The 17,934-nt window shown below is 45.1% G+C and overlaps 2 protein-coding genes across 14 annotated transcripts in view; one reads left to right on the forward strand and one right to left on the reverse strand.

The window, feature by feature from the left end:
* MAST4 (microtubule associated serine/threonine kinase family member 4) overlaps positions 1-6,406 on the forward strand; it is a 564,457-nt gene extending 558,051 nt beyond the window's left edge. For all 12 annotated transcript variants that reach the window (XM_064376019.1, XM_012462235.2, XM_064376020.1 and 9 more), the window contains one exon: positions 1-6,406. In XM_064376019.1, the coding sequence (XP_064232089.1) occupies positions 1-3,887 (3,887 nt within the window). In that variant the 3' untranslated portion in view covers positions 3,888-6,406.
* CD180 (CD180 molecule) overlaps positions 5,354-17,934 on the reverse strand; it is a 23,896-nt gene continuing 11,315 nt past the window's right edge. Inside the window, exons 2-4 of one of the 2 annotated variants that reach the window (XR_001108932.3) lie at positions 17,381-17,547; positions 13,814-15,796; positions 5,354-7,749 (exon numbers count right to left, since the gene is read on the reverse strand). Coding sequence is in view for 1 of the 2 variants with exons in the window: in XM_012462245.2 (XP_012317668.2) it covers positions 14,068-15,796; positions 17,381-17,547 (1,896 nt within the window). In the remaining variant the exon portion in view is untranslated. Of the gene's footprint in view, positions 15,797-17,380; positions 17,548-17,934 lie in introns of both variants that reach the window. The other variant, XM_012462245.2, reaches the window with a different exon arrangement.

Raw genomic sequence — 17,934 nt, forward strand, 5'->3', positions numbered from 1 at the left:
GTACTAATTCCTCCCAGAGCAGCTCCCCGAGTTCTAGTGCCCCCAATTCCCCAGCGGGGTCCGGGCATATCCGGCCTAGCACCCTCCACGGTCTGGCACCCAAACTTAGCGGGCAGCGGTACCGGTCTGGGAGGCGAAAGTCGGCCGGCAACATCCCGCTGTCCCCACTGGCCCGAACGCCTTCTCCAACCCCACAACCCACCTCCCCGCAGCGGTCACCGTCCCCTCTTCTGGGACACTCACTGGGTAATTCCAAGATCGCCCAAGCCTTTCCCAGCAAGATGCACTCCCCGCCCACCATCGTCAGACACATTGTGAGACCCAAGAGCGCAGAGCCCCCCAGGTCCCCACTGCTCAAGCGTGTGCAGTCCGAGGAAAAGCTGTCGCCCTCCTATGGCAGTGACAAGAAGCACCTGTGCTCCCGCAAGCACAGCCTGGAGGTGACCCAGGAGGAGGTGCAGCGGGAGCAGTCCCAGCGCGAGGCGCCACTGCAGAGCCTGGACGAGAACGTGTGCGATGCGCCGCCGCTCAGCCGCGCCCGGCCAGTGGAGCAAGGCTGCCTGAAACGCCCGGTCTCCCGGAAGCTGGGCCGCCAGGAGTCGGTAGACGACCTGGACCGTGACAAGCTGAAGGCCAAGGTGGTGGTGAAGAAACCAGATGGCTTCCCAGAGAAACCAGAATCCCACCAGAAATCCCACGGACCTGGGAGTGATTTGGAAAACCTGGCTCTGTTTAAGCTAGAAGAGAGAGAGAAAAAAATCTATCCGAAGGCTGTGGAAAGGTCAAGTCCTTTTGAAAACAAAGTGGCCCTGCAGGAAACGCCGCCGCTGGGCAGCCTGCTGAAGGATGCTCTTCACAAGCAGGCCAGCGTGCGTGCCAGCGAGGGTGCCATCTCCGATGGTCTGGCATCTGCAGAGCACAGCCAGGGTGGTGGGGACTTCAGACGGGCCCCTGCTCCTGGCACCCTCCAGGATGGTCTCTGCCACTCCCTCGACAGGGGTGTCGCCGGGAAGGGAGAAGGCACAGAGAAGGCTTCCCAGGCCAAGGAGCTTCTCCGATGTGAGAAGTTAGACAGCAAGCTGGCCAACATCGATTACCTGCGAAAGAAAATGTCACTGGAGGACAAAGAGGACAACCTCTGCCCTGTGCTGAAGCCCAAGATGACAGCTAGCACCCACGAATGCCTGCCAGGGAACCAAGTCCGACCCATGGGTGGGCCGCAGGAGCCCCCACCAGCCTCCGAGAGCCGAGCTTTTGTCAGCAGCACTCATGCAGCTCAGATGAGCACCGTCTCTTTTGTTCCCCTCAAGGCCTTAACCGGCCGGGTGGACAGTGGAGCTGAGAAGCCTGGCCTGGTTGCTCCTGAGTCCCCTGTTAGGAAGAGCCCCTCTGAGTATAAGCTGGAAGGGAGGACTGTCTCATGCCTGAAGCCGATTGAGGGCACTCTGGACATTGCTCTCCTGTCCGGACCTCAGGCCTCCAAGACAGAACTACCTTCCCCAGAGTCTGTACAGAGCCCCAGCCCAGGTGGTGATGTGGGGCCCTCTGTGCCACCAGCTCTCCCCAGCAGCAGTGGGAAAAAGAGTGAAACTGCCAGTGCAAGAGACCTTTCTCCTGCCAGCTTAAAGATGAATAAATCCTACCTGCTCGAGCCTCGGTTCCTGCCCCCCAGTCATGGTCTCCAGAATTCACCAGCAGTTTCCCTGCCCCACCCAGAGTTAAAGAGGGAAAGGAAAGGTCCCCATCCTACTGCCAGGAGCCCTGCAACTGTCATGGAAAGCAATCCCCAACAGAGAGAGGGCAGTTCCCCCAAACACCAAGACCACACCACGGACAACAAGCTTCTAACCGGTCCGGGGCAGAACCTGCAGGCTGACCTGGCCAGGCCCCGTGGCCTGCTCCCACCAGAAGTTTCCCCCTCAAGGGAGAAGCCAGGCCTGAGGGAATCGGCTGAAAGAGGCCCATCCACAGCCAGAAGCGAGCGGTCTGCCCCGAGGGCTGACATATGCAGAGAGCCCTGCATGCAGCTGTGCTCTCCAGAAACTACTAAAACCAGTGACAACTCCAAAAATCTCCCCTCTATGGGAAGGACCCACCCAGATTTCTACACACAGACCCAGGCCATGGAGAAAGCATGGGCGCCGGGTGGAAAAACGAACCACAAAGATGGTCTAGATGAGACAAGGCTCCTGTGCAGAGACGACTCTTCTCTACACTCGGCTGGAACTCCCTGTGAGAAGGAGCTGGGCAAGGTGAGGCGTGGCGTGGAACCCAAGCCCGAAGCCCCTCCTGCCCGGAGGTCTCTGCAGCCACCTGGAATTGAGAGTGGCAAGAGTGAAAAACTCTCCAGTTTCCCATCTGTGCAGAAAGATGGTGCCAAGGAACCTGAAAGGAAGGAACAGCCTCTGCAAAGGCATCCCAGCAGTATCCCTCCACCCCCTCTGACCGCCAAAGACCTGCCGAGCCCGGCTGCTAGGCAGCCTTGCAGTTCCCCAAGCCACGCCTCTGGCAGAGGGCCGGGGGCCAAGCTCAGCGCCCCAGAGCCCAGCCCGAGCCCCCAGGACCCTCCCAAGCCCGTTGCTGCACACAGTGAAAACAGCAGCCACAAGCCCCGGCCTGGCCCTGACCCGGGTCCTCCAAAGTCTAAGCACCCTGACCGATCCCTCTCCTCTCAGAAACCAAGTGTTGGGGCCACCAAGGGCCAGGAGCCTGCCACTCAGTCCGTCGGTGGCTCTAGCAGAGAGGGGAAGGGCCACAGTAGGAGTGGGCCGGATGTGTTTCCCGCCACCCCAGGCTCCCAGAACAAAGCCAGCGGTGAGGTCGGCCAGGGAGAAAGTGGGCCCTCTGTCTGTCTGCACACTGACCGGGGTCCTCTAGACAGCAAGCTACAACCCGCCAATGGTGGGCGGCCCCTGGAGGTTTTGGAGAAGCCCGTGCATTTGCCAAGGCCGGGACACCCAGGGCCTAGTGAGCCAGCGGACCAGAAACTGACCGCTGTCGGTGAGAAGCAAACCCTGTCTCCAAAGCACCCCAAACCATCCACTGTGAAAGACTGCCCCGCGCTGTGCAGACAGACAGACAAAAGCCCGAGTCAGCCGGCCGCCGCCACCGACAGGAGGGCAGAAGGGAAGAAATGCACCGAAGCACTTTATGCTCCAGCAGACAGCAACACGCACGAGGCCAGCCTTGCCTTTGCGCACGGCGAGGCACGGCTGAAAGGGGCAGAGCGGCCAGCCGCGGGGGTGGGGAAGGGTTTCCCGGAGGCCAGAGGGAAAGGGCCCTGTGCCCAGAAGCCCCCGGTGGAGGCAGACAAGCCCAGCAGCATGAAACGGTCCCCCTCAGCCACCGGGCAGAGTTCTTTGCGATCCACGGCTCTCCCGGAAAAGCCTCTGAGCTGCTCCTCCAGCTTTCCCGAAGCCAGGCCGGGAGTTCGAGAGGCCTCTACAGCCTGCAGCGACACCTCTTCTGACAAGGCCGCCGGGGGCGCGCAGGAGCCCCCAGCCCCCAGCAGCAGGAACCATAGGAAGGCTCAGCCTGCAGGGGAGGCCCGAACCCACATGACAAAGAGCGACTCCCTGCCCTGCTTCCGGGTCTCCACTCTGACTCTGGAGTCAAACCACCCCGACCCAAACACCACGGGCGGAGCCAGCCACCGGGACAGGGCTCTCTCGGTGACTGCTACCGTAGGGGAAACCAGAGGGAAGGACCCTGCCCTAGCCCAGCCTCCCACAACGAGGAAACAGAACGTGGGCAGAGATGTGACCAAGCCATCCCCAGCCCCGAACACGGACCGCCTCATCTCCCTCTCTAATGAAAAGGACTTTGTGGTACGGCAGAGGCGGGGGAAAGAGAGTTTGCGTAGCAGCCCTCACAAAAAGGCCTTGTAACGGGGCGGGCCCCGGGGCAGGACTGTGGAGACCCGTCCTGAACGCGCGACTGTCTTGACTACCTTTCGAAACCAGCACTGTGTGGGAATGTCCGCCAGCAGAGCTCGGAGCCTCATTGAGAAAGGGGAGAGAGAAAGACAAAGAGGGGCCCTTCTTCCAGATGCCTTCCCAGTTGTAACCGGTAAAACTGTTACCAGATAGTGTTTGTACAAAAAACAAAAACAAAAAAATTACCTTTATAGTTGAGGGTTGTTGAGGAGAAAGATTCTCTGTAAATATATAGCACCGTGTTTGGTTTGGGATGTAGAGTCTATACCTGGCTGCTGATTGTGTCGTTTACTACAGCTTTTTTTAAATAAGATTTTTGCTTTACCATTTATCATAATGTAGTAATGAAGCAAAATGGTCGAAATTGGGTGTGTATGAACAGAGATACACCCATATTCGTGTATATACACATCCACCTAGATGTTTTGGTCTGTGGTTTAAGAGAATATTTCAAGTTTCCATTTTTATAAGCTAAAACATTTCAAGTAAAGACAGAAGAAAGCCCTAAACACAGTAGATTGTGAGTTTTTATGTGTGTTTTAACCAGAGTTTCTGATAGTACTGTATCTGGCTACCTATATTTCCAGATCTAAAGCAAGAACTACTCTACTGCATTTGAAATCCTCCTCCATTAGGAATGGCCAGGACAAGTGAAGCTAGCCAATTTCCTTACACAGCCATCCCAATGGACACTTGATCCCTGGTCCAACTATCTAAAAGGCCAGTTGGTCTTACCTGTGGATGTGTATGTCTGGTCTTCACCTGAGGTAGAGTGGGGACTATAAACACACATCAACTTTCTTTTGATTTTCTTTGTTTTCCTGCTTTTCAAACTCTTAAACTCAGGCCTTTATGCTATGAGTGACTAGTCCAAGAAGCACACATTTTGTAGTAGTCCTGCACCAGCCCTGCTCTAGAATAAAAAGGAAAATTACTGGCTGCACCCAAATCTAGTACTTAAGTCAAGAAGTGAGCATCAGGCATTGGAAGAGGTTTTAAATTTGCTTTTTTGAGGAAAAGAACTGGGGGTGGATTTTGGCATCGTAGCATATATATTAATAAGGAATAATCAGGACATCAGATACATTTTAATACATAGCTGGGGCCTTATGTTGTAGATGAAGCTTGCTGTTTTTAGCAAGTTCCTGGGTTTCACATTCATTTCTGATGCATCTAGTAGCTCCATACATTTCATAACCTGATCTCTTTATTTGTATGCCAAAAATACTGTCTTAATAAAGAGCAGCATTTTTGTAACAAAGAGACTCGTTGGAGCTATTTGGTGCTTGAATGTGACCATCCTTTTTACTTTTGCTAAGCCTTATTTAAATTTTGTATACTGTGGAATATGTAGAATTTGTCAAATCATTTTAGTGCCGAAGGTTTTTGATTTTTTGTTTCTGTTTTTGTTGTTGCAGTTTCTTTTTTTGGTGGCTTGTTTTGTGTTGTAAGATGGCACTTGCTGATATAAATACTAAGGCACTAAGAGAAAATACAGATAAGTATTTATAAGATGCTTGGGAACCATAGCAGAATTTTTTGTTTTGTAAGAGAAAAAAAATCACCAATAAATAAGTAATCTAGCACCCAGACTCTCTTGGGGATGTCTTAGTATCTTCAGGCTATAAAATTGTTCATCTAAGCACAGCATCATCTTATGGCCGTATGGATTGTAAATCTTCTAGTAAAGCTGTAAACTCCACTCTGAAAACAAAGGCATAACTTAACCGACTGCTCAGTTGTCCTTCATTATAAAATGAGTTGGCATTGGCAAAATGGAAAAAAAAAATAAAAAGAAAAGCCTTCTCCTTGCCCCTAATTTTTTTCCATATGGTTTTAGCCATTCCCCATCACTACATTGTGAAGCTGTTAAAAAAACAAACAAACAAATATTTTACAAGAGCTTAAATGGATTTCAAAACTGGTCTCAACATTTATAATACATATCTGTGTTTGGCAATTGTCATAACTCAGTCCTTCTACATTCAGCCATTGGGACAGGTCTATCGGGGAGGTAGTTCATGGTTTACAAGCCTTTGCTTTTAACTGTCCAATTTCCTTTAAAGCACAACTAGCTATTTGTTTACAAATGATATTTTTATGTATATTTTGTATAGTGTATCATCATTTTTGCCAAATATGTTTTTCATTATGAATGAGTAAAGAGTACTTAAGGTTGCATTCATGTATTACCTGTTTGTTGTAAACCTCTCCAATCAGCTGGTAGAAATTCTCCTCACTGTGTTCTATTTGGTCAGTCTCTGTGTGATTGTAGGATGTGCTCCTTGGTAGTACTCCCAGCTGTAGATTTACCAGCTTAAAAGTTTGTTAGGATCTGTGCAATAAAGTGTTTGCAGTCTTATTTTCTCTAAGAAATTCCTTATGGATGTCATAATTGTTGTATATTGAACAAAATATTTATACTTATGCAGTTGCATAACATTGAAATAAAAATTTAGCATGAAAGATAATGACTAGTGAGCTTTTTTCTAACATACTCATATACATTCCACCTCCAAAAAATATTACTGATTATTACACGGGTATTATGGAAAGGATGGGTTTTTGCAGATTACTTTTTGCTGAGTGGAAGTTTGCCTTTTTTTTAACTTACACAAATATTGTTCAAGATTAAGTCCTTTAGCTGGGCATAGTGGTGCTCACACCACACACATACACACACACACACACTGAGCAAGATGCTTTTTAGATGCTTTTTATCAGCCGTCTTACTTATCAACACAATTCTCAAACCAGGTGGTGGCATTCCCATTTTATAGATGAGAAATCAGGCCAAGCCAGGCTACATCGTTTGCTTAACATACACCCTGGAAAGAGAGCTTGGATTAGAATCTGAATTTTTCTGGTTCTATTGCTCTTGACCTTTCTAAGTATTACCAGGTGCTATGTAATTGAATTCAGATTCAGGCCCCCCTGTGAATGACCTAAGCTATTTTATGTCTTCTATCCATGTAGAAAACTCATATGGCACTACATTATGAATTTGGTGATTGGTGGGAAACCATAAGTGAAGGAAGCTAATTGTTCTCTGTAATAGCGTTTCTTTATCAGTTCTAATCAATCAGTAGATAATTTCTCATCTAGCATTTGCGGTTCACGATGCAAATGTAACATGCAAAAGTGTAGCTATAGTAAATACAGAAATTTTCTTCCTTCATTCTAGGCCATGCATTAAGAAAAGCTATGGTAGGGCAGTTCTCTAAATTTAATTTTCCTCCTGTCAGGATGCTTTTATTCCTCAAAGCAATCATTTTGTGTTATTCTTCTCTTTACCCCCTACATGTCTGATATATCTAGAAAATCTGGAAATGACTAAGGCTTTGCTGAACCTTGGTTCAATTACGTTTTGTATGCTGAAAGCCTATCAGCCTAACCCATGTTCAAGTTATCTGGGAGTTAAGACACCTCAGATCCTGAACTGGAGTCATTAGCACTATTTTTATAGGAAAACACTCAGCAACATCTCACTGATTTCTGAGACTCAACATTTCAAAAGACAAGATCACTATCTCTTACAACATCGCTGGCTGATGGTGGGGCTGTCAATTCCAATACTTGTATGGAGGCAAGCACTTGAAAAAGGGAATGTGTCTGAAGACTGAAGTTCTCTGTACACTCTGTGACATGCCAGTTCAGTATGTCCAGATGTGGGAAAAAGATCTGTTGCATCTGGCTACAACGTATCACCCCACACAGCTTGATGAAATGTCTATTGCTCTTGTAAAGTTGAAGGCCTCTAACAAATAGTCTTCTGCCATTTCATTAAGCGCTGCTGGGAGATGGCTGTCAGCATCTGGGAAAGGAAGAATGAAAAGATGTTTGCAAGGCCTGCAGCAAGCATGTTGCAGCTACAAAGTCTGCATTTGTCAGGTTGGCATCACCATATCCTCCAGCCTTAACCTGTCTAAATAAAAATCATTTGCCTGAAAGTTCTGTCCCTTTGGAATATGTATGCTGTGTTAAACAATGCTGTACTGAAGTAATTTTCCTGAGTTGGAGACATACCTACTCCTGTTGGGGCTGAAAGCAATTCTATGGACATTCCCTGTAATGCATGTCCTACTGTCCCATTCAAATAGGGATCCTTAGAATAGCCATGGCTCCCTCTGTTCCCTCAGAAAGAGGAAAGAGCAACACACAAAGCTTGGGCTTTACCATTTGCATTTGAAAACACAAAGCCTAGGCTGGGCACGGTGGCTCAAGCCTGCAATGCCAGCACTTTGGGAGGCTGAGGCCAGTGGCTCACCTGAGGTCGGGAGTTCAAGACCAGCCTGACCAACATGGAGAAACCCCATCTCTACTAAAAATAAAAAATTAGACGGGCATGGTGGCACATGCCTGTAATCCCAGCTACTCGCAAGACTGAAACAGCAGAATCCCTTGAACCCGGGAGGTTGCGGTAAGCAGAAATTACACCACTGCACACAAGCCTGGGAGATAGAGCAAGACTCTGTTTCAAAAAAAAAAAAAACAAACCACAAAGCCTTAGAAAAACACTGTCTCCTTTTCAATACCTGTACATTCTCACAATCTATAATCTCTTTGTTTTATATCTTTTTAAAAGCAAAAGTCTTCCTTAAAAAAAATTTAATTTTTCTCCTTATTGTCTATAGCTAGTCATTGAAGGCATGTTGGAAATATATAGATAAGAAGAAAGTACTTGAATCACTGAAATCCTACCAGCCACTCTGTTTCTTTAACTTACAGGTATTTTGTTTTGTTTTGTTTTGCTGAATAATGAAATAACAGTGGGCATGCTCTTCAGCCCACTCTTCTGCTGTTCCGCTTGTGTCACCAAAACACCTGGAGTTTGTTCTAGGTCCTGCTGCTCACTGCACAGAAAGCCAATCCCTGAGACAACAGTTATCACCAAGGAAGAAGGCTTTCATCGGGTGCTGCAGCAGAAGAGATGGGAGCTCAGTCTCAAATCCATCTCCCTGACCAACTAAACCAGGGGTTGATATAGCATATATAAACAATGTATAAAGTGTAACAATATGTAAGGAAAAATGTGAGGGATAGGTGATTCTTATTGGGAAGCATGGGAAATAGTTACATAAAAAATGTAACAATATGTAAGAAAACAGGAATTTGGGAGGGGCAAGGAAGCAATCACAGTGAATGAGGGGTGTGGCATACGGTGTGGCAATCTAGTTTCAGTTCTTCGATACTTTTTGTGAGAGGTCTGAGGTCCTTTCCTGAGAAAGGAACTCCTCAAATAAACGTGTTTCAAGCTTTAACAGCAGAAGGGTGCATATCTATGCTTATCAAAAAAGCAACTGTCTATGTAACTCTTGGGCCAGTTTCACTTGAATGTTAACGCAAATATATTTTGATGTTTATAAGGGGCTTAACATATGCTTCTGCAATATGTATAATGGCTGCATGGCATTTCATTATACGTTTGGGCCATACCACTTTCTTTCTGCGTGTGTGCACATGTGTGTGTTAGAGGACCTCAGGTGCAGACCATGGAGGCCAACTCTTCTGTTCTTGGCACATCAACTTTGACCTATCCTAAGATTCATTTAATTATCTCAATAGTCCCTTCCATTCCCCACCACCACCCCATAAACAATTATGTCGATGGTTTATGTTTTTGTTTTTGTTCCTGCAAAATATATGTATCATTGTTTTTATGCATGCTTTTTCAAGTTATGTAGATGACCATGTTAATATATTATTTTGTTTTTTCCCCCATTAAGTTCTATATGTTTACGATTCAGCTACATTGCTATGGCTGCAGCTAATCCACTGCTTCTAATTACTGCATAGCGCCCCCTGTCTTGAGCTTCTTCCCCATTTTACCCGCCTACTTCCTTCCCCATTTTACCCGGACAATTACGTTGCTGTGAACTTTCCCTTCCACAAATAATGCTGCAATGAATATCTTTGTGGACATATGATGCTTTCTTGGGCTACAACCTCAAGCAGCTTGTGAGTAATATACTTGATTTGATTCATTGTTGCCAGATGGTCCTGGAATGGCTGTACCAATCTACACCCCCATAATCAGGGCATGTAGTTCCTGAAACCACACAGCCACAACTACACTATCACTCAACTTTCTCTTTTTGCCAGTCCAACAAATATAAACATTTATCTCATTTTAACTTGTATTTCTCTGATTGCTAGTAGAATCAACATGTTTTTAGTGTTAAGTTGTTACACCTAAGAGCATGGAATATCTCCACATGTATTCAGACCATCTAATATACTTAATCATTTATCTATTGTTGCACACTTAGGTTCTCTCTAAGGAAGAGAGAAAGAAAAAGGGAGACCCAATTTATTTAGAAAACCCATTAATCAACGTGAAGGGTGGAGGAGGAGATGGAATGGATGCTCTGGTGGCCACTGGTCCTCTGCTTACCTTTGCAGGATCTAGCCAAGAGCTCAGAGAACATTAATCAAAGATGGGGAGGATTGGAGAATGGTGTTCAATGAACTTCACTGCTTAATCGTTCATGAGCAATAACAGCTTTTAAATAGAATATGTAAATTAATTCTTACCTTTATCAAGTTCCACGGTATTCAAAAAATGATTTCAAATTGCCAATAGCTAGGATAAGGTAGAGTGGGTAGGGGTGGGTGGGAGAGCAGAGTGGCTTTAGGAACAGGGTCTTGGAGTCTGGCAGTGTCGGCAGAAGGGACTAATGAGCTGCCTGACCAAGACATTTCACCCTTGGATTTGAGGGTTCCTTAGCGCTTTTCCCCCATTTTGTTAAGAAATTTCCTCTTATGGGATATAAAGCAATTCTCCAGCTCATTTGACTCATGGGGCCTAACATGTGCTTCTGCTATTGGTTGATAACATTAAGATAAAGGAAGGATTTTACATGGCTGACAGTTCAGGGCCAATCCCAGTCTAACAGAATCCCAATATCTAGGGGTGAAGCACCGGAATCTGTTTTGTAAAGAAGTCCCCGGATTATTCTGTTGTTAAACTGGAATAGCCCACTGGGCTCATCCATTCCTCCACAGCCTTCAGGCTAACTCCCACCATGTTAGACCTTCACACTCTTAATGTGTCAGGCCATCAACTCCAGCCCAACACCCGGGACCCCCCCAGTCATGACTTGCTAAGAAACAACCACATCCCCTCTTGCTATAATTCAAGTTTCTATTCAGCATTCAGGGCCAAACAATGTCAGCCACCCATCTTGCACACTATACTAATATAGGAAAACATTCTAGAGCCGTTTGTTTCATACTTTTGTAGGTATCAAAATTGCAAACAACACTGATTAGAGAGTTGGACAAATAAGAATGGAATGACAGTTTTCTGTCTTGGAATTTTACAGATAATGCTTGGGTTCAGGGCTGTGCTGTACTCAGTGGCTGCTGGCACAGGGTAAGATGTAATTCTCTCTCAGATTGTAGGAGTTGCAGCTCATGCAGAGAGTCCTCTGTGATGGAGGCCAGTCAGCTTTTATGGACTTCAATGATATTTGCTTCAGTACCCTTTGAAATGCAGGGTCAGCTCACTGAGCTACATCATGCAATAATAACACATTTTTATAGGAGTAGCTTGTCAGAGCAGCAACAACATGCAATACATAAAACCAATAAACCCACCATGTTACAGATTCTATCCTAGTAAACAGGATAAAGCAATAAAATTGACAGCAGCCATCAAAAAGCTCCCTTTCTGACTTTGTGCGGTGAATTTACTGTTGGTTAAAACAGAGGAGCTGTCACAAAGCCTTAGATCAGTTACGGAGCAGCAAGCTGCATCACATAGAAGGGAGTGGGCCTGAGAAGGGAAAGCAGGATGGACCATTATGCTTTGCTAAGTCTTGGGCCTGTTTCATTGTCTTGTTTTTCCAAGTTACATGTTAAATATTATGGAGGGCAGTATGTCTATGGGTCGATAAATCAGTAATTAGTATACTCCATCTGCAGTTTAAATCCCTAAGGCAAGAAAGAGCTTACACCTGACAGAATATGCAGGAACTCAATGGGTTGGTGCTGTCTAAGACTGGATTCTTAGAATGTGGACCTTCCACACTCTATGGTGGGAAAAGCAGGAGTAATACATTTATAACTAAGAATAGGGAGGGATTTTACATGGAATCATTTGGCTGGGAATCCAGAGCCAACCTCAGTCCAACAGAATCTCAATATCTGAGGGTGAGGCCTGGGAATCCATTTTGTACAGACTTTCCTAAAATATTCCAGTGAAAAACATGTGGGAGGCCTAGGAAACAGTGGAAACGTCAGGAGCAAGAGTCAGTAGGACGGGCATGGTGGCAGAACTAGAAGCCATCAAGGCTCAGGGATTAGGACATACTAAAAAGATTTTGAGTCCTTACTATGTCCCAGCCATGTTCTAGGATATCCTTGGGCAAAGACCCTCTCATGGAGCTTGTATTTGGGAGAGACAAGACAGATTAATTAAAACAAATGAAGAAAGTAATTCCAAACACTGCTAAGCATTATAAAAATACTAAAACCCGGTGCTATGAGAGTGAATTGAGTGATGCATAGAGGTTGCTTTGGATTAGCTAGGTCAGAGAAACGCTCTCGGAGAGAAGAAAATATCAGCACTGAAATCTCAAGGAGATGAGGGCACGAGCCATTTGGAGGCCAGTAGCAGCATCTTCCAGGCAAAGGAAAAAGCAAATTCCAAGGCCGAAAATCCCTGAGCAGGGAAAAGCTTCACCCACTCCTGTTCCCTGCCTGTCTTGCTTTTCCTGGGGGTGAAGAGACAAAGAGGATGACCCCCGAGTTTCCACTCTGTTCTGATGTCCCACTAGTATGCCCTCAACCTAAGGGCACATATATTCTGGTTGGTTTGATCAATTTTTACTTTGATAGTCTATCAGAATTTCATAACTATAAGTTACCATCTCTATTGCTACCCTAAAATTGGTTATGGATCTGAATCCAGGCCTTATCAATGCACCCCTTGAGTCCAGGAACTCCCGCCAAGCTTGTCTGGCAATCAAGACTTCAGAAGATAGAAGCCTGTGTGATATGGCCCTTTAGGCCTAAGTCATGACATTGCTCTTTGTCTCTCTTCATTCAATGGTCCAGGCCCCTGTACATTGCTGGTGTGACCTTTGCTGACATCCCCAGCCTCAACAGAAACCACTTTTCACTAAGCCAGCTTTACTGTGTTCCCAACAGCTAGCATGCAGGGATGTCTTCTTCCTAGTTTTCATGTAAATGTGCTATTTCAAATGTTCTCCGAAGCAAACAGGCTTTTAAGGGCCAGACTGAGAACCAAACCACCATTTATCTCACAGTTCTGCTGGGAAAGTGTCTTCTAAGAACCGAATGCCTGAATGAGAAGCGCGTTTTGGATCACAGCCCACCTGCAAGTTAGGATCTGTAATGTAAGAACCAGAACACCAGATAGGCAGAGCGAGCCTATCTCTGCCTATTTTCTGAAGTGAGTGGGCAAACGTGGCAGAAATTCTAAACCTTGGGGGTGAGTTCTTTTTTTATATAGCCATTCACACCCTAGGGGCATTGTAGAGACCGTACAGACCTAAGGATTAAGAAGATGAATGGAGGCTATTTGATACCAAGTTTCATTTCTGTCTTTTCTTTTAAATTTGTTGTGTTTTTCATTTAAAATAAGCATTAAGACTTTGTCTCCAGCTAAGTTTCCCAAATGGCTACATTACTGAGAACCCAGACCCAAGCACAATGCTGTAGGCGGGGGTGGGGTGGGGGGGGGTAGCAGGGCTGGCTTCCACTCTGCCAAATTGTGGGGGCTGATGATCTCCTTTCAGGGGCAGGGTATCGGGTGCTGGGAGGGTTGTCGGTGAGTAGAAGGGTGACAGCCTCCCCGTGGGTGACTCCCAGCTGGCAGTCCTTGCCCAGCCCCTCCCTCTGCTTCCTCCCACCTTCCACATGTAGAAAGGGCTCTGTGCCTCTCACAGCAGCGTCTGGCCCTCTGGCCTGAGTCGGTGTCCTTGCCTAGAGGTTTGTTAGCTCTGGGACTCACAGGAGTAGGAAGTTCAGAAAAGCACAGTGAGTCCCTGCCCAGCTCCAGGAACCAATCGGAAAAGTCTGGTCTGGTCACCAGCAGATGACAGTTCCTTCACTTACAGCAATTTTGCTAAGCACATTTATTTGCTTTCTCTGAAAACCTTCAGCACTAAATGTGTTGGTATTTCCACCTGAGAAGGTATTTAACTGCAAAAAAGAGCAGAATAGTGAACAATAATAAAAATACTATGAGAAAGAAAACGCCCATGGCTGTAATCCCACAGGACAGCTTGACATCAGATAGCTTAACTCCCCTTAGAGGTGGCGGGTTTGCGCACGTGGTCTCCTCTGAGCCTTCAAGTTTGTGCAGGTTTTCTTTGTACCATGTTAAGAAATGAATATTTGAGCAAGTGCAGTCCAGGGGATTGTGACTCAAATTAATGGTGCTCTGCTGGGACAAGATGGGGAGGAGATGGGATGAGATGATGTTAATGCTGTTGGCAGCCAGATTGAGGTAGATTCCCTTAAGATGGCCAAGAGAATCAATGCTGTCGCATGTCAGGCTGTTGTGGCTTAAGTCTACATGGCTTATATTTTCCAGGCTGTAGAATGCTTGCCGGTCTATGGAGAGGAGATCACAGGAGGATAAAATCAGAATCTCCAAGCTGCCCACGGTCTGAAGCAGGTTGGTCTTCATGATAGTCCCATCTTGAAAGTGATTCCCTTTTAAGCTGAGATGCCGGAGAGCTGGTAGGCCTGCTAGAAGATGCTGATTGCTGGTATCAAGGAAGGAGTAGGTGAGATTCAGAACCTGCAGGAAATGAAGGTTTTGGAAGGGACTTTGTGGACCATTAATGTGTAAGTGGGTAAATGCCAAATCCAGGAGTTCCAGCTGAGGACATTCCTTGAATGCCTGACTCTGGAGACCAAGAGGCTCATTGTAGCTCAGGTTTAAGGTTTGCAAGTGGGACAGGTTTCTGAGTTGTAGACTGCAGCAGTCAGAAGCCTCTATGTCATTATGGCTTAAATCAAGTGTCTGAAGGTTTCCTAGTTTCTCCAAACAGCCAACACCAAGGTTAAGTTTCCTCACGTTGCCTCTGATGTGGAGGTGTGTAAGGGAGGGGAAATTGGCAGCATTGATTTGACACAATTGGTCAAAATGATTTACACTGAGAACTAATTTCTTGAGCAAGTTCAGACCCTTAATCCCAGAGGGTAACCCTACCAAGTGAGTTGCTGTCAGATCCAGTTCCTGGATTTGGGTGAAGCACTGAAATGTGGTGGATGAGAAGTCAGAGAAACGGTGTTTCTGCAGGTTGAGGCTCTCAACAGACATTTCACAGAGTCCCTTGAGCATGGCTGAACTAATGTCTTTGTCATCAGTGTCATCAAACACTCCCAGCCAGAGAGACTGAGTAGTAGAGTTCTGCAGACCCTTGAATATAACAGACAAATCTGAAGTTCCTCCAAAGTTCAAACTTTGGAAGACTGTTGAATCAAAAGCCCCAAGCTCAATGCCTTTAACATCATTGCCATTGAAGTTCAGGCTTAAGTTGGTGGCCTGCTCCAGAGACTGGATGTCTTCCCTAGAGAGGTAGTGTATAGCATTATTCTGAAAATCCAGTACTTTCAGATTCCGCGCTGGGAAGTCTTTGGGGAACTTAATGGAGGAAATATGGTTGCTTCCAAGATACAAGCTTTCCAGGTTTTCCAGATTGTGCACTGGAATAAACTCGAGATTGGATATTCCCGTTTGGATTAAGAAAAGATGCTTCAGTGACTTGGGGCCATTAAGGGATGTTTCTGCCATGAATATCAAAGGATTTCCAGTTAACACAAGTGTGCTCAATTGATGATGGCTTTGAAAAGTGTCTTCATGTATCCAGTTAATCTGGCACCTTGAAAAGATAATCGTATTTAACAATAATTAATTTGAAAAAAGAAAAAAAAACTTCACAGTGACACACATTAACAAAGTAATCTTTTGTATCATTCAAAATCAAACATAAAAACTTTCTTCAGTAGCAACAGATGGCCTATTGAAGGAAATTAATGAATAGCCTCACTTCTGAACACTGATTTAGATTTTTTTCCAGGTGTCTCACCCCTTAGGTTGAACCCTCAGAGATTTGTGCCTGTATTCTAAAGAACCATAGGTCATTTGATTGTGGGCAAAAATCAAACTATTATTTACTGTTTTAAGTAATACAAAATATATCATATAGAATGCATAATAGATAATATATGAATATAGGATATAAAATATATAAATACAAAAATCTGTGCCGTCCTGGGCAAGTTACATCTTTTCTCAACCTCTGTATTTTCATCTAAGAAAACCATCCTGGTATTCCACCTAAAAATACCGGAGTACACACACACACACACACACACACACACACACACACACACACACAGATGACCTCCTCATCTAACCATAAGTTGGATGATAATATGCACCACGGAACCTCACAGTGGTGGTTGTAAAGATGAAGTGGTGCTATGGATTTGGACATTCTGTCCACAGAAGCTGAAGGTGAAGGACAAAATAGAAGAAGTAGAACTGCTGTGAGGGGTGCAGACTGCATGTACATGCAGAGCCTGTCCCCTTACACACACATACACACACACACACACACACACACTGTACAGCCCTTTCATTTTCTTATCTTATATTATCTTTTTTTTTTTTTTTTTTTTGAGGCAGAGTCTCGCTCTGTTGCCCAGGCTGGAGTGCAGTGGCACGATCTTGGCTCACTGCAACCTCTGCCTCCCTGGTTAAAGCAATTCTCCTGCCCCAGCCTCCTGAGTAGCTGGGATTACAGGCACGTGCCACCATGCCCAGCTAATGTTTTGTATTTCTAGTAGAGTCAGAGTTTCACCATGCTGACCAAGCTGGTCTCAAACTCCTGACCTCGTGATCTGCCCACCTTGGACTCCCAAAGTGCTGGGATTATAGGCGTGAGCCACCGCGCCCAGCCTCTTCCCTTATTTTCTTGTAATACTTCTGCCTACTGGTTCTCAAACTCTGGCTCAGCATGTGGAATCTCAATTCTGCCACTGTAACAAAATAATGGAACTCATTTTCCAATGTGTAGGGGGGAATAGTAGACAGTGTGCTTTTCTCCTCGAAAGTTTTCTTAAATGTCATTACCCAAAAATACATTATGCCAAAATTTAGCATAGTTTGGCATCTGATTTAGTACAAGATTATTTTCATTTTTGTCATCAGCATTCCTTAGAACTGCTCCAACAGTACTACTGATGCAACTAGTTTGAGAGCAATTCACTTTATTCTCCATTGGTGATGTTTATTTAAATTACATTTCACCCACAGAAATAGAAGTATTTCATGGAAGGTTTAAACATGAGTATAAGCAGATTGTCCCTGGGCCCCAAAAGAAGGTCCTGCAAATACATTGAACACATACTGTATTTTTATTTAAGTAAAACATCTTATATTAAATAACTCAGATACATACCTAGTTAAATCCAAAAAGGTAAGATTCATGAGTCTCTCGAAGGTTCTATTGTGAAGTGTAGGCAAAAAATTAAAGCCAAATTCCAGAAATTCTGTTGTGTTTGGTAGAGTATCAGGGATTTCACTGAGACCTAAATTTTCACAGTTATATGTTTTGTTGGCTTCTTTCTGGTGGGAGAAACAAGGTAAATAAACATTAGACTTAATAATTTGATTGACTATCTAGCAAAATTATATGTTTTACCTTCCAAGCAGCAATCATACTTCTAGTGATCTTTACCAAATAGACACTTGCCAAAAACAAGATGATGTATGCACATGATTAACTATAGTACTTTTTTGTAATAACAAGATTGACAATAACCAGATTATTAATCAATATAGGACTACTTAAAACATAGTACATTCACAAAATGAAATTCTCTGAAGCTGAAAAAAATCTTCATATATTGATATGGAGTTATATCCAGGATCTATTTCAAGGTGAAAAAAGCGAAGTGCAGAACACTATACATGGTGTATATAGCATACGGTATGTAGGATACTGTACAGAGT

This window comes from Aotus nancymaae, unplaced genomic scaffold, assembly GCF_030222135.1.
Source record: "Aotus nancymaae isolate 86718 unplaced genomic scaffold, 86718_ANA_hifiasm-v0.15.2.pri h1tg000014l, whole genome shotgun sequence".
Classification (NCBI taxonomy): domain Eukaryota; kingdom Metazoa; phylum Chordata; class Mammalia; order Primates; family Aotidae; genus Aotus; species Aotus nancymaae.